The sequence below is a fragment of the Myxine glutinosa genome, chromosome 12 (assembly GCF_964187855.1).
Source record: "Myxine glutinosa chromosome 12, kmMyxGlut1.1, whole genome shotgun sequence".
Classification (NCBI taxonomy): Eukaryota; Metazoa; Chordata; class Myxini; order Myxiniformes; family Myxinidae; genus Myxine; species Myxine glutinosa.
In genome coordinates, this window is record NC_136272.1 from 40,488,831 (window position 1) to 40,502,114 (window position 13,284).

The window sequence follows — 13,284 nt, forward strand, 5'->3', positions numbered from 1 at the left end:
GTAAAAGTGGGAAATTCACTCGTGGTTAACTGTATCTTAAATGATTGAAAAAAACAATTACATATGTACATACAGTCACGTGAAAAAGTAAGTACACCCCATGTAAAGTTTTGACTTTTTCAACATATTTCAACATACAGCTATTTGATCTCCATTTCAACAATATTGATAGATAAAGGTGATATAATTTAACAAATATCATGAAACATTTACATTTTGTAGTCCATTGTATAATTTAAATAAACATAAATGCAAATTTCGCATGTGGAAAAAGTAAGTACACCCTTGGCTCGAATAGGTGGTATTTGGCAGAAACAACCTCAAGTCGGCGTTTCTTATAACTGTCTACCAGTCTCTGACATCGACTGGGAGAAATTTTTGCCCACTCCTCCATGCAGAATTCTTTCAGCTGTGTGATGTTTGAGGGGTTTCTTGCATGCACAGCTCATTTCAAATCCCCCCACAACATCTCGATGGGATTTAGATCCGGGCTTTGACTTGGCCATTCCAGAACCCTCCATTTCTTTCTTTTCAGCCATTCCTTGGTGGATTTACTGGTATGTTTAGGGTCATTGTCATGTTGCAAGGTCGACCTTCGGTTGAGCTTCAACTTTCCGACAGATGGCCTCACATTATCCTCAAGCACCCTCTGGTACAATGAAGAATTCATAGTGGATTCTATGATGGTGAGCTGCCCAGGCCCTGATGCAGCAAAGCTGCCCCAAACCATAATATTTCCACCACCATGCTTTCCAGTTGGTATCAGGTTCTTGTGGTCAAATGCTGTCTTTGGTTTTCGCCAAACATGTCTTCTGGTACTGTGGCCAAATAGCTCTACCTTTGACTCATCTGTCCAGAGCACATTGTTCCAGAAGTGCTGGTCTTTGCCTAGGTGTTCAATGGCAAACTTTAGTCTTGCCCTGATGTTCTTTCTGGACAGCAAAGGTTTCCTCCTGGCACACCTCCCATGTAGATCAAATTTGTGCAGCCTCTTTCTTATGGTAGACTCGTGCACTTTGACATCAACAGTGGCAAGAGCTACCTGTAGGTCCCGTGATGACATTCTGGGGGTTCTTAGAGACTTCTTTCAGCATCTTGCGGTCTGCTCTCGGGCTGAACTTGCTGGGGCGGTTGGCAGTTGAAGCCTGAACAAGTTGGCAGTTGTCTGGAATCTTCTCCACTTATCAATGATCTTCCGGACAGTCGAATGATTGATTTCAAATTGTTTGGAGATCTTTTAAAATCCCTTTCCAGACTCGTAGGCATCTATAACCTTCTTTCTGAAGGCATCAGAGAGCTCTTTTGGTCTAGGCATGGTGACGCCGCACACTTCAACAACAAAGAGCAAACCAAACTAAATGTCTGAGGTTTAAATAAGACAGGTTCCTCCAAGATCCTCTCTAACGATGTTCTAATCATTTGCACCTGAGCTGGTGCACCTGATTCTAATTTTAGGTATTTGTAGTGATAAATGTTGGGGTGCACTTACTTTTTCCACATGTGAAATTTGCATTTATGTTTATTTAAATTATACAATGGACTACAAAATGTAAATGTTTCATGATATTCGTTATATTATATCACCTTTATCTGTCAATATTGTTGAAATGAATATCAAATAGCTGTATGTTGAAATATGTTGAAAAAGTCAAAACTTTACATGGGGTGTACTTACTTTTTCACGTGACTGTATAAACTGTACATACATTATTAATGTACTACACTCTATACAGTGTTGATGCTGCTGAAGCAGTTTGTGGCCTATGATTATGCTGGGTAGTTTGCCATTGCCTTCTCGTAGATTTTGTAGATTTTGTATAACTAGCATAGATTTTGTATCCGAAAAGAGTTCACAAATTACTTTCAAAGCAATGTCAAGTGTCCAACTTACACTGGTGTCAAAATTAAAATTACAATTTAAAATGTGAGACTAACTTGTGACTATATCGTTTTTTTCCCTTCCACATTTTAGGGTGTCAAGCTTGATATATTTTGACAAAGCTATAATTATAATAGTCTGAATATATTGCATATTGTAATAATATTAATAATTATTATCTAAATTTGCAAGCATTTGAAACTCTAACAAAGCTAACTAACACCATTGATTGTTAAATTCCTCAGTCTTTGTTTCTTTTTCTTTGAACAGTACTTACCACTTGTTTCAGGATTTATGAAATAGGGAGCATTGTCATTCTCATCCACTATGTTCACAGTTACATCCGCATCTGTCGGTATACATGATGGCAACAAAACAACATTAATCCTGAAACGTAATGTATGAAATTAATTCATTTAAATTTGGAGTGTTCCTGCATATTCATTGCTGTCTTAACAGTTCTTATGCTATGAAAGTAAATCTGATGCAATTTTAGTTTTCAAAACAACAAATATCTGCAATATGAAAGCTGCTTTTGGTATGCAATTTTTCATTAGCAAAGAGCAATTGCTTGCATGAGGGTTTCTAAATCCCACCACTGCGTATTTAATGCATACTGTCCACAGGACCTGTTTCAAGATGAATTGGAATAAGAGCAAAAAAAAAAGTTTCACATAGAAAGTACACTGGAGTAAAGGCAAAAGCTGCATAATTTTGATTCTCTTCCACATAAGAAATATGAATGGTGAGCATATGGAAAATTCACCAAATTCACCAAATGTTCGTCTGTCCGTCCGTCCATTCCCAAGTACCGCAAAAACGGCTGAAACGATCGCAACGATATTTTGGGTGGGTAATCCTGAGACCCACTGGAGTAAAATAGGCTATATTGTTTTTCCAATTTCAGCTTTGGTCTCCAGCATTTTCAGGTTTGGACTCCCGCCTAACGTTATTGCCCCGCGTACCGCAAAAACGGCTTCACCGATCACAACGATACACCTCCATGCCCCTGGGATTCCCACGGGTAACCACACTAGTATCATAAATGCAGTGACGACAATCTTCCTGATTTGCTCATATTACTTTTGTTGCAGAACATAATTAAATCAACAATTGCGACAAACAGCTATTGCTAGTGCCTCAGTTGATGTTACTCCATCACCTGCTTCATTTGGTTTTCTATTTGCCGGGCACTTATTCAATCAGTTGAATACAACACCTTGACAGAGCATTGTCGTGCCTTTTGTTGAGATAAATAATAGAAGGGAGGTGGGGGGGGGGATAAAGTTTGGCTTTTGTTTTGTGTGGATACTGACCATATACATAAATGGATTGATGCAATAAAGCAGCATAAATGCAAACACAACTATACGTTGGAGGAAATTTGATCACCATTAAACAGATGACGTCCGGTTTGTCAGCAACGGCCAAGATTGAGAGATCTGTCAGGTTGGAGAGGCCCTCGTATGTTTGAGGTCCACATAGTTAGAGATGGGGGTGGGGAGATGTGTTAGGAGGGTGCGGGAAGGGTGGGAGGTTGGGAGGGTGAGTGATTGTGGCAGGGAAGCTGGGAGGGTGCGGGATGGGGGTGGAATGTTGGGAGGAGGCAGGGCGAGCGGGGAGCTGAGTGGGGGGACTTGAGAGGGGTGGGCATAGGGGAATCTGAGAGGAGGAAGTGCGAGGGGGAAGCTGAGAGGGGGCGGGGCAAGGGGGTAGGGTGAGGAGGAGCTGATAGAGGATGGGACGGGGAAGCCGAGAGGGGTGGGACATGTTTTAGATTCCTAAAACAGTGTTTTCATCAGGGGGGTAGGTGAAATTGGGAGAAATATGAGGGGGCCGGGAGGATGCAGGATGAGGGGGAAGCAGAGTGGGGACAGGACTAAGGGAACCAAGAGCCAAGAAGGAGCGAAGCCAAGAGGAGGGGAAGCATTGAGGGGGTTTAGTGGGGGTGGGGGGGGGGGAAGAAAGCTATGAGGTGGTGGTATAAGGGGAAGCCTGGAGAGGGTGGGATGAGGGGGAAGCTTGGAAAGGGTGGGGTGAGGGGAAAGCTTGGAGAGGGTGGGGGGAGGGGAGATGCAGAAAGGGGGGACATGAAGTGGAGGGATGATGTGGGAGGACGCAGGCCTGTAGGCGATGTGGGGGAGCACACTGACAAGGAGGTGTTTAACACTAAAATAACGTGAAGGAGATTTGATTGTCATGCGCAGACAACCTTTGCAAACAGGACTTCTCAAGATTCCCCATATTTAGCATTCTGAGATAAAGATCATGATATGAGTGGAAGGAATTTTTGTTAAAGGTAAAGAGAAAGATCATGCTATTCCTACCGAAGAAAGGTTGACCGACCAAGCACTTAGGTGAGAGGCAGATTTGCACTATATGCCTTGTGAAGAAGAAGAAGAAGAAGGATAGATCATGATGAATAAGAACACGTGGGGTAGTCATGGCAAATAAGGAAAGTGAAGCACTGTAATATGTTTTTAAGGGTTTTTAAGGAAGAAGCAATTCCTTAAATGAAGATAATGAAGATTTCTTAAATGAAGTATCTTAAATGAAGATTTTACAGTGTTAGACACCTCCGTGTCAGGGTTTTTATGGAAGAAGCAGTTTCTTAAATGAAGATATTGAGAAATTGGAGAGATAAAGAAAAAAGGTGGGGGTAAAAAAGCTCATGCATTAATTACTCCCACTACTAAATGGCTATTACGTTTACATGTAATGCAATTGTTTATTATATCATACCTTCTTTTCAATTAATAATATGGGTGCAGTACTAGTACAGCAATTAAAATAAGAGATAAATGTATCAGGCGTTAACTGATTTGTGACAGAGTAGTGAATGAGATATAAAAATCCCACCAGAGGAATTGCTTCCTAAAACAGTGTTTTCATCAGTTAAGCAGATGACGAGCTTCAGTTGCTTGCAGGCCTCATAGTCTATAATTCCCTGCGGGATTAACAATCCAGTTGTTTTGTTGATCCCTATCCAATCATATACATCGAGCCTGGAAAAAAATAAGATGAAGGGTTAATATTGGTGTCGGTTTCATGAAAAACTGATTACAGTCCAAAAAACACAATCAACAAATGTAATCTGGGTTAGAACAGTTTTTCTTCACGACTCCCAACGCTTAAACAAGAATATGGGCTGTTTTCGCAAACAAGCTGATTACCCCCTTATGCTTATGGATGAGATTGTGAAGCAATATGTGTGCAGGTATATATGTCATGAAGAAACAGACTCACAGTATCATTGATTTATCAGAAACAAGTTGTGTTCTTCTTATTATGGGCGAGGGGGGAGCCATGAGTTAACCGCAAGTTGTAGCTATGATCGGAAGATTTACATTTCACAGAAGTAATTTGTCTTGATGACATATCAATGTGACGCTTAATGCTTCGCTGAAAGTTTAAGTACGCAACATGAGCTCTGGATCACTATATATTAAAGATCCTTGTATTTTAAGGAGGCGTTCACGAAAGTTTCGAAAAGATTTGGAATACCATCCACACTCTGTGATTGTTTTCAGATTTTCAAACTGTTGAAGGACTTCCAAATTGTGAATTAGCTTGGAGAGAATGTCTTACTAATGGATGTAAATGTATGGAGGAAAAAAAACAGACAGGTAAAAAATGTGGAACAACAGGATTTTTTTTTTTTTTTTTTTTGTATACTGAATCGAGGCTCGTGAAAGAGCTAACATTTACTTCACAAACAAATCGACCAGACAAACAAAATACACAAAAAGAGGGAGCGGAAGACAAGATGGAGAGAAAAGGGGAAGCACACAAACACAACATCCGAGAGCAGGGAGATGTGTGGAAGGGAGAGGGCCCGGGGGGAGGAGACATGGGAAGGGGGGGGGGGGGGAGGGAGAAGTATAAAGCACAAGGACACCAAGGACTTCCAGGACAGAAGTTGGTATTTCAAAAAGTGGAATTGGGGTGAAATTAGCGGGGGTAGAAAAGATCAAGGTTTTGGATGGGGGAAGATAAGAGATGGTGGTGAACAACTGTTTTAAAGACTTGGAGGGTGGAGTGGGATTGAAGAGAGTGAGGGAGTTTGTTCCAGAGGCGGGAGAAAAGAGGAATGAAGGAGTGAAGGTGAGCAGAGAGTCTTGATTTTGGCAGTTTAACCAAAAGAGGGTTGCAGGCAGATCTTGTGCGACCTGTAGGACTATTTGCGGGACAAAGTCCAGAGAGAGCTGGGGGGGCAAGGCCAGAGAGGAGTCGGTAGAAGACGGTTTAGTAGTGGGATTTAAGCAATCTTATTATAATGGAGCAAATATATATGGTTATGCAAGTATATTTGTGAACAAAACGACTTCTTCTTCTTCAAATTTATTTAACAAATTCCACCATGTTGTTTATATTGTTACGGATCTCAAACGTCGGCCTTTTCCCCTTACCAAGAAGGGGTTAATCCCCTTGTCTGTTACTGACCGACGTGATCCTGAAGTTACCCCGTTCCTTCCGGTCGGTATTAGTTAGGGTTGCTGGTCAATTTGGTCCTGTTACCTAATTATCAACACCGACCGTGAAGCAAGGAGAAAACCTCCCACCCGAGCCGCAGCGTTAGTGGATACGCCGAGCGAAGCGAGCCGCGACTCGGGCCGTTAACAATGACTAAACCTGATTATAGCGGTTCCAATCGTGCCGCGTTTACCCAATGGAAGAAAGGACGGATGCGATCGGATGGAGAGGAAACCAGAAGGTAGGAAGAACAAAGATGGGGTTATTAATTATTTACAAGAAAGAAGAAGAGGAAACGAAAGAATGTACTGGATAGGAAGAGGAAGAAGCAGAACACAGGGCAGTCTTAAAACAGTCTTATCCTTAATACCACAGACAAACGTACACATTCACACGGGGATTGTAGCTGCATTGTAGATGGTCCAGGTAGAGGGTCCGGCGATGGGGTCCAGGCTCCGGTCCAGCGGGTGAAACCCGGCAGGCAGCTCCGCGTGTATTGTTGAACGCGACCGGACAGTTAAAAAGCGGGGGAAGCTGGTGTCCTACGGCGTACGTAATTTGTGCACACTTGTGCCAAACGCTCTCTCTCTCTCTCTCCCCCCAATGTCCTCTCCGTGAAGGCGAGCTCTCTCCCGCAGCAGGTCCGAGGTCTTTTTGTCATGCGCGCGCCTCCAACAAGTCCTTCTCATGAGCGCCGCTGAATAATTCCTCTTAACAAATGTGCTCGCTGGCCAGACCTTCGCGCAATCCTGCTAAAAGCGCCGCTCTCGCACGAGTCCTGTGAAAGGGCTTTGCGCTCGCTTTTTATAGCTCTCCGCACGATCACTCCGCGAGCCAAAAAGCCACGCCTGTCGGTGATGTTACCTCAGCCCTGGTTGGCTGGTGAGGGCTTACCGGCTCCACCTTTGACGGCTGGATGACGTGGCCACACCTTCTTCTTGGCGCTCCGCCTCTTTTCTCGGGCCTTACCTCGTGGCTTATGGCGGCATGAGCGAGCGCTAAGGCAGTGGCTGCTGGCAGAGGCGCGTATCAAATTGGGAGGGGCCATGAGGCACTGACTGTAGGGGCGCGTAATGGCGTCGCTTGGAGAGGGAGGTTGTAAAATGAACGAATTGGGGACCTACTCTTATTTAATTGACGCAACGCAGATTCAACTATTGGAAACACGGCCTTATCAAAAACACATACTAATGAGATAACTGAAGTCCTATGGTGGCCTACGTGTTGCTTGTGGCCTAACTAGGGGGTGCAACCGTTAACCTTTAATGATGTTGAATTTATTTACAAGAGTGTGGGTTCTCAAAACCACAACACTGCACCCCCCCACCCCCCTTTTTCCCGGCTCGTCCCGAGCCGAAACAAAAGGGCTATCTTTTAAATTAATGTGACACTTAGGTGTGGTTACCCTCTACTTTTAACCTCACCCTGAGTGTGACAGTTTTAACACTAGATATTTCCCCCCTGCTGCGTTGCATCCTATCTAACTGACTCACGCCCACAATTAACCAAATTACGGAATGGTCTTCAAACTACACATAAAGCCGTGGGGAGCATTATTTACAAGTTACTAATTATTTACAACTGCAACCCAGGACCTGTCTTTTGTGGGAAAAGAAGAACTTTTGAAAAGAGGAAATGCCATTGCCATGCACTGCACCAATACACCATACCCATATGCACCAATAAAATGCACCATAATAAACAAATGCACCAAAATGCACAAAAAGCACCAAAATGCACAAAAAGCACCAAAATGCACAAAAACAAACATTTTAAAATAATAAAATGATGTCTTCTTCTTGCGCTTGCTCTGCTGGGCCGATGTTTCTGGCTGTCTTCTTGCTTGATGTTACGTCAAATAATAAAAGGGGCACACACCGCGTCCGTTCTTTTATTTGTGGCCAGCAGGGCCAACTCAGGCGGTCCACTGCTGAGCATAGATGCCACTTAAAAGTGGTCCGCAAGCCAGATACTGCTGGCAACAAAGGTCGGTCCCAGCAGAGGTGCCAGGCCACAGAATGTGTGGTCCATAAGTGGTGCCAGGCCACAGAATGTGTGGTCCATAAGTGGTGCCAGGCCACAGAATGTGTGGTCCATATGGTGCATCAGTGCAGGCAGGAGTCAGCAAGGGTGTGGGCGCACAATACACGGCACCTGCACACTCCCTTCGGGCACAAAAGAACATGGTCCATGAGTGGGGAAGGAAGACAACCAGGTTAGCGGGGGCAAGGGCGCAAGGGTACACATCATACAAGGCAATGCAAGATGAGGGGCGCGGGAGAGCGAGCCGAGAAAGCTCGTCCCTAGCGTTCGTCACCCCCCCCCCCCATGTCACCTACTCTACCCTTGCCCCTACCCCGTATTTACACAATCTACAACTTTACAGATTCCGTCTCTACTGTCACGTCTTTCCCATCCCCTAATCCGAATTCGTCATCAATCCCTCCTAAGGAGGAGGAGATGGAATCACAACACAATGTCTCACCCATGTCAAGATGCGTCTTCAATTCCAAATTGTTCACAAAACCAGGTGTGGAGTCCTGACACCTTAGTGAGTGGATGCGGATGGTGCGAAGAGATTTTCCTCCTAACTAACTTCTAAATGACATTAACTCTTTAAACTACCCGGGGTTTTGCCCTGCAAATCCATTGGCCAGTTTACTCTATGCGGTTCTAGAAACCAATTCCCATTGCACATACTGTGGTGCTCACAAATTTGGGGTCTCACTCCCCCGATTTTTCTATACTGTGCCCTCGCACAATTTCGGGGCTGGGTCGTGTGGCTCCCCTAGCAGGTCCTACTTACCTGCGCATCTCTGCCACTGAACGTCGCCACCCGAGCTTGCCTAGCTCCTTCACCCTAACCTACCTTGGGGAAGGCCCTCCTGGCTCTCTCACCCCACTACTGCCCTCCTTGGCATCGGGCAACCCGGGTCCTTCCCTTGGATCCTCGGGCCCCACTGAACTCTAACCTGGCTCCCAGAGTCTACCTGCGGCCTCACCTGGCCGACAGACTACCAGTGGCGGAGTGCTCAACCAACCATACGCACTAACAGGCCACACGCCCCGCCATTCCACACACTAATGCACCCATCCAAGCAGTACTCTGCTACTTTCCGCACCACAGATGTCAATATCCACCCAAATTTTCCTACTCCCTCCAGCTACTTTTAAACTACCCTCCCCGGGTATTCGTGAAGGGGTCCATCCTTCCCCCATCCACTCCTTCGCACCATGCACTCCACTCCACTCATCCCACAATACTCACTCCACACCCTTTATTCCACACAACCATTCATTGTTCTCACTTGCACACATGCAAGTCAATGCACTCAATACACAATTACACACATCCTCAATACTCCATTCATACACTTTTACACACACACATCATTCTCGAGCATTGCCTCATTTGCTAACCAGCACTATAAGGACTTCCATACGCAATGCCTCATTTCATCATGCTCACCACAAAGACTCTCATTCAATTCTTCATTTAAACTAGACCACAAACACACTGCATCATTTAATCTAACTACTCCCTTCTAATACTGGTGCTCCCCGTCATCCCTTATACTAAGCACTCCCTCGTCATTTATCATCCACCTACTCTACTCGACGTCCCCACTACCTGTACAATGTCACTACTTAACTCTCAAGTCACCTATGGTCATCTCTAGATCCTAACATTATTTATCCTAGCCCACCCTGGCTAGTTTGCACCGCCAAACCCCATAATCTATTGCTCCTCTGCCCAAAATGAGGGACAATTACCATCCCCTGACACTGGGTATTATTTCTCACCACTATCACCATGACAGTCCACTACACTTGAGCCTCTCGGTACGTCATTACATCATCAAAGCTCGGCTTCGCAAAGCCGAGCAATGAATTTGGGTGGTTTGGTCTACTGTAGGTTGGGTCCGTCCGCCATTTTCGATTCTGGGGAGGAGGCATACTCGGGCCGAGGTTCCAAGGTCCATCCCGGCACGGAACCTTCCGGTCTTCGGCCCGATGACCCAACCTCGCCCGGTCGGAGCACCGCCCCTACCAGGGGACGAAGGTCCGACCTGGCCTTTCTCCCACGGAATCGTGCCGCTCGCCGCGGCACCGACCATACAGGGCGGAGCCCGGCCCGAATCGTGCATGGTGCTCCTTGCAGGAGCGACGCGGCAACGATCCCCGCCGGCCCCCGCAGCACACAAAATGCACCACGCCCCGAGAGCTCGCGTCGGCTATCCGTCAGCCTAAACGCTGCCTCGGTTAGCGTCGATGCTCGACTCGTGTGCTCACACCACGGGTTCCTTTTCTTATTCACACATCCCGGCGCTCCAACGCCCCTCGTACATCCCATACACTCCATCAATTCTGCCACCGCACTCTCTCGTGCACACCACCCAGGCACACTCTCCTCCGTTATGTACTCCGTAACACTCACGGGTGTGCACTTCTGCATCCACCCACTCAGCACACACCTACCCACGGGTGTGCAATCCCCTATCGCACACCCAATCACGCGCTCTAATGTGCATCCCCGCACACTCTCCACAACCAACTCAGGTGTGCATCCTCGCACACTCTCTCTATCCATCTCACTCTGTGTCACACTCACTCCCACTTTCATACTCTGTAACACACTCACTCTTCGGCGCACACTTTTTCCTCATACTCGCGCCATTTCCTCTCACACAGCGTACCACGGACCTCCTACGAGCGCCCGGGTGACGTCTGGATCCCAAGCGCGTGCAAAATCTTTTCGCGCCAAACCTTTTCGCGCCATATACAGCCCTACTCACCTTGGCGCTTCCTCTTCTTCGCTCCTCCACCACCTGCAAACCTTCCATTTGGTTATGCAGCACGACATCCCGATGTGAACACGGTCTTTGGGCATATTCCATTTCTTCCTTCAACGAGTGCTTTTCTAAGTCCGCTGTCTCTTCTGCCCCAATTTCCACTATTTCTTTGATTTTAATTTATTTTTCCTCGTTAAGCTGGACGACCGCTGGCGCTAATAAAATCAAATTTCCTAATTCCGCGGTCGTCGGCTTTTCTATACCCCGAGTCGCGATTTCTACCCCGGTCCACGTGACTTTGCCTTGCTCAACTTCGCTCAACCCGCACTCCTCGAGTCGCGCTACCTCGTCGCGTACCCCCGCAACCTTTCCGCTTGACCCGCGGTCTCTGTCTCTCCCCATTGCTTTTATTGCATACCTGGCTTCTCCCCTCGCTAACCCCTCATTAATTTCTCGGGCTTGGCCACCCATGTCCTCCAATTGGGCCCCTAATTTACTTTCTTACCCCCCAATTTGACTTTCCAATTGCTCCCCCATTCTATTTTCCAAATTACTTAACCTGTCTCTCAATCCCCCAATTTGGCTTCCCAATTGCTCCCTGTTCTTTTCCATCTCCTTACTCAATCCCTCAATTTGGTTTCCCAACCCCATTTGTATGGCTGCCTGCAGCTGCGCAATAAGGTCCTGCATATTCATCCCTCCCATTTGCGCAGCGGGCGCGGCCCTCGTCGCCATGTGCGAGGCGCCGCCATTTGGTGCGCCTGCAACCCCTACTGCTGCACCCTCATTAATTACCTCTCCCATCTCTCCCACTTCTTCCCGGGGTCCTGGGTTAATTCCAACTCTTCTATTTCCTCATTTACCCCCACCGGCATCCGATCGCCTTGGTTATCCATGGCATGATTTAATTTTAGATGTTAAATAAAATTTTGGCCGCTCGTAATTTTGACCAAATTTTTCAGATATATAAAAAAATTTGGTTCGGGTACAAATCCCACTCCTGACACCAATTGTTACGGATCTCAAATGTCGGCCTTTTCCCCTTACCAAGAAGGGGTTAATCCCCTTGTCTGTTACTGACCGACGTGATCCTGAAGTTACCCCGCTCCTTCCGGTCGGTATTAGTTAGGGTTGCTGGTCAATTTGGTCCTGTTACCTAATTACCAACACCGACTGTGAAGCAAGGAGGTAACCTTCCACCCAAGCCGCAGGGTTAGTGGATACGCCGAGCGAAGCGAGCCGCGACTCGGGCCGTTAACAATGACTAAACCCGATTATAGCGGTTCCAATCGTGCCACGTTTACCCAATGGAAGAAAGGACGGATGTGATCGGATGGAGAGGAAACCAGAAGGTAGGAAGAACAAAGATGGGTTTATTAATTATTTACAAGAAAGAAGAAGAGGAAACGAAAGAATGTACTGGATAGGAAGAGGAAGAAGCAGAACACAGGGCAGTCTTAAAACAATCTTATCCTTAATACCCCAGACAAACGTACACACTCACACGGGGATTGCAGCTGGATTGTAGATGGTCCAGGTAGAGGGTCCGGCGATGGGGTCCAGGCTCCGGTCCAGCGGGTGAAACCCGGCAGGCAGCTCCGCATGTATTGTTGAACGCGACCGGACAGTTATATAGCGGGGGGAAGCTGGGGTCCTACGGCGTACGTAATTTGTGCACACTTGTGCCAAACGCTCTCTCTCCCCAATGTCCTCTCAGTGAAGGCGAGCTCTCTCCCGCAGCAAGTCCAAGGTCTTTTTGTCATGTGCACGCCTCCAACAAGTCCTTCTCATGAGCGCCGCTGAATAATTCCTCTTAACAAATGTGCTCGCTGGCCAGACTTCCGCGCAGTCCTGCTAATAGCGCCGCTCTCGCACGAGTCCTGTAAAAGGGCTTTGCGCTCACTTTTTATAGCTCTCCGCATGATCACTCCGCGAGCCAAAAAGCCACGCCTGTCGGTGATGTTACCTCAGCCCTGGTTGGCTGGTGAGGGCTTACCGGCTCCGCCTTTGACGGCTGGATGACATGGCCACACCTTCTACTTGGCGCTCCGCCTCCTTTCTCGGGCCTTACCTCGTGGCTTATGGCGGCTTCAGCGAGCGCTAAGGCAGCTGCTGCTGGCAGAGGCGCGTATCAAATTG

General features: G+C 46.7%; 1 protein-coding gene across 2 annotated transcripts in view; it reads right to left on the bottom strand.

Moving 5' to 3' along the window:
- LOC137437246 (cadherin-related family member 2) overlaps positions 1-13,284 on the bottom strand; it is a 158,688-nt gene that overhangs the window by 50,955 nt on the left and 94,449 nt on the right. For both annotated transcript variants that reach the window (XM_078766757.1, XM_078766756.1), the window contains exons 21-22: positions 4,739-4,884; positions 2,157-2,228 (exon numbers count right to left, since the gene is read on the bottom strand). In XM_078766757.1, coding sequence (XP_078622883.1) covers positions 2,157-2,228; positions 4,739-4,884 — 218 coding nt within the window. The remainder of the gene's footprint in view (positions 1-2,156; positions 2,229-4,738; positions 4,885-13,284) is intronic.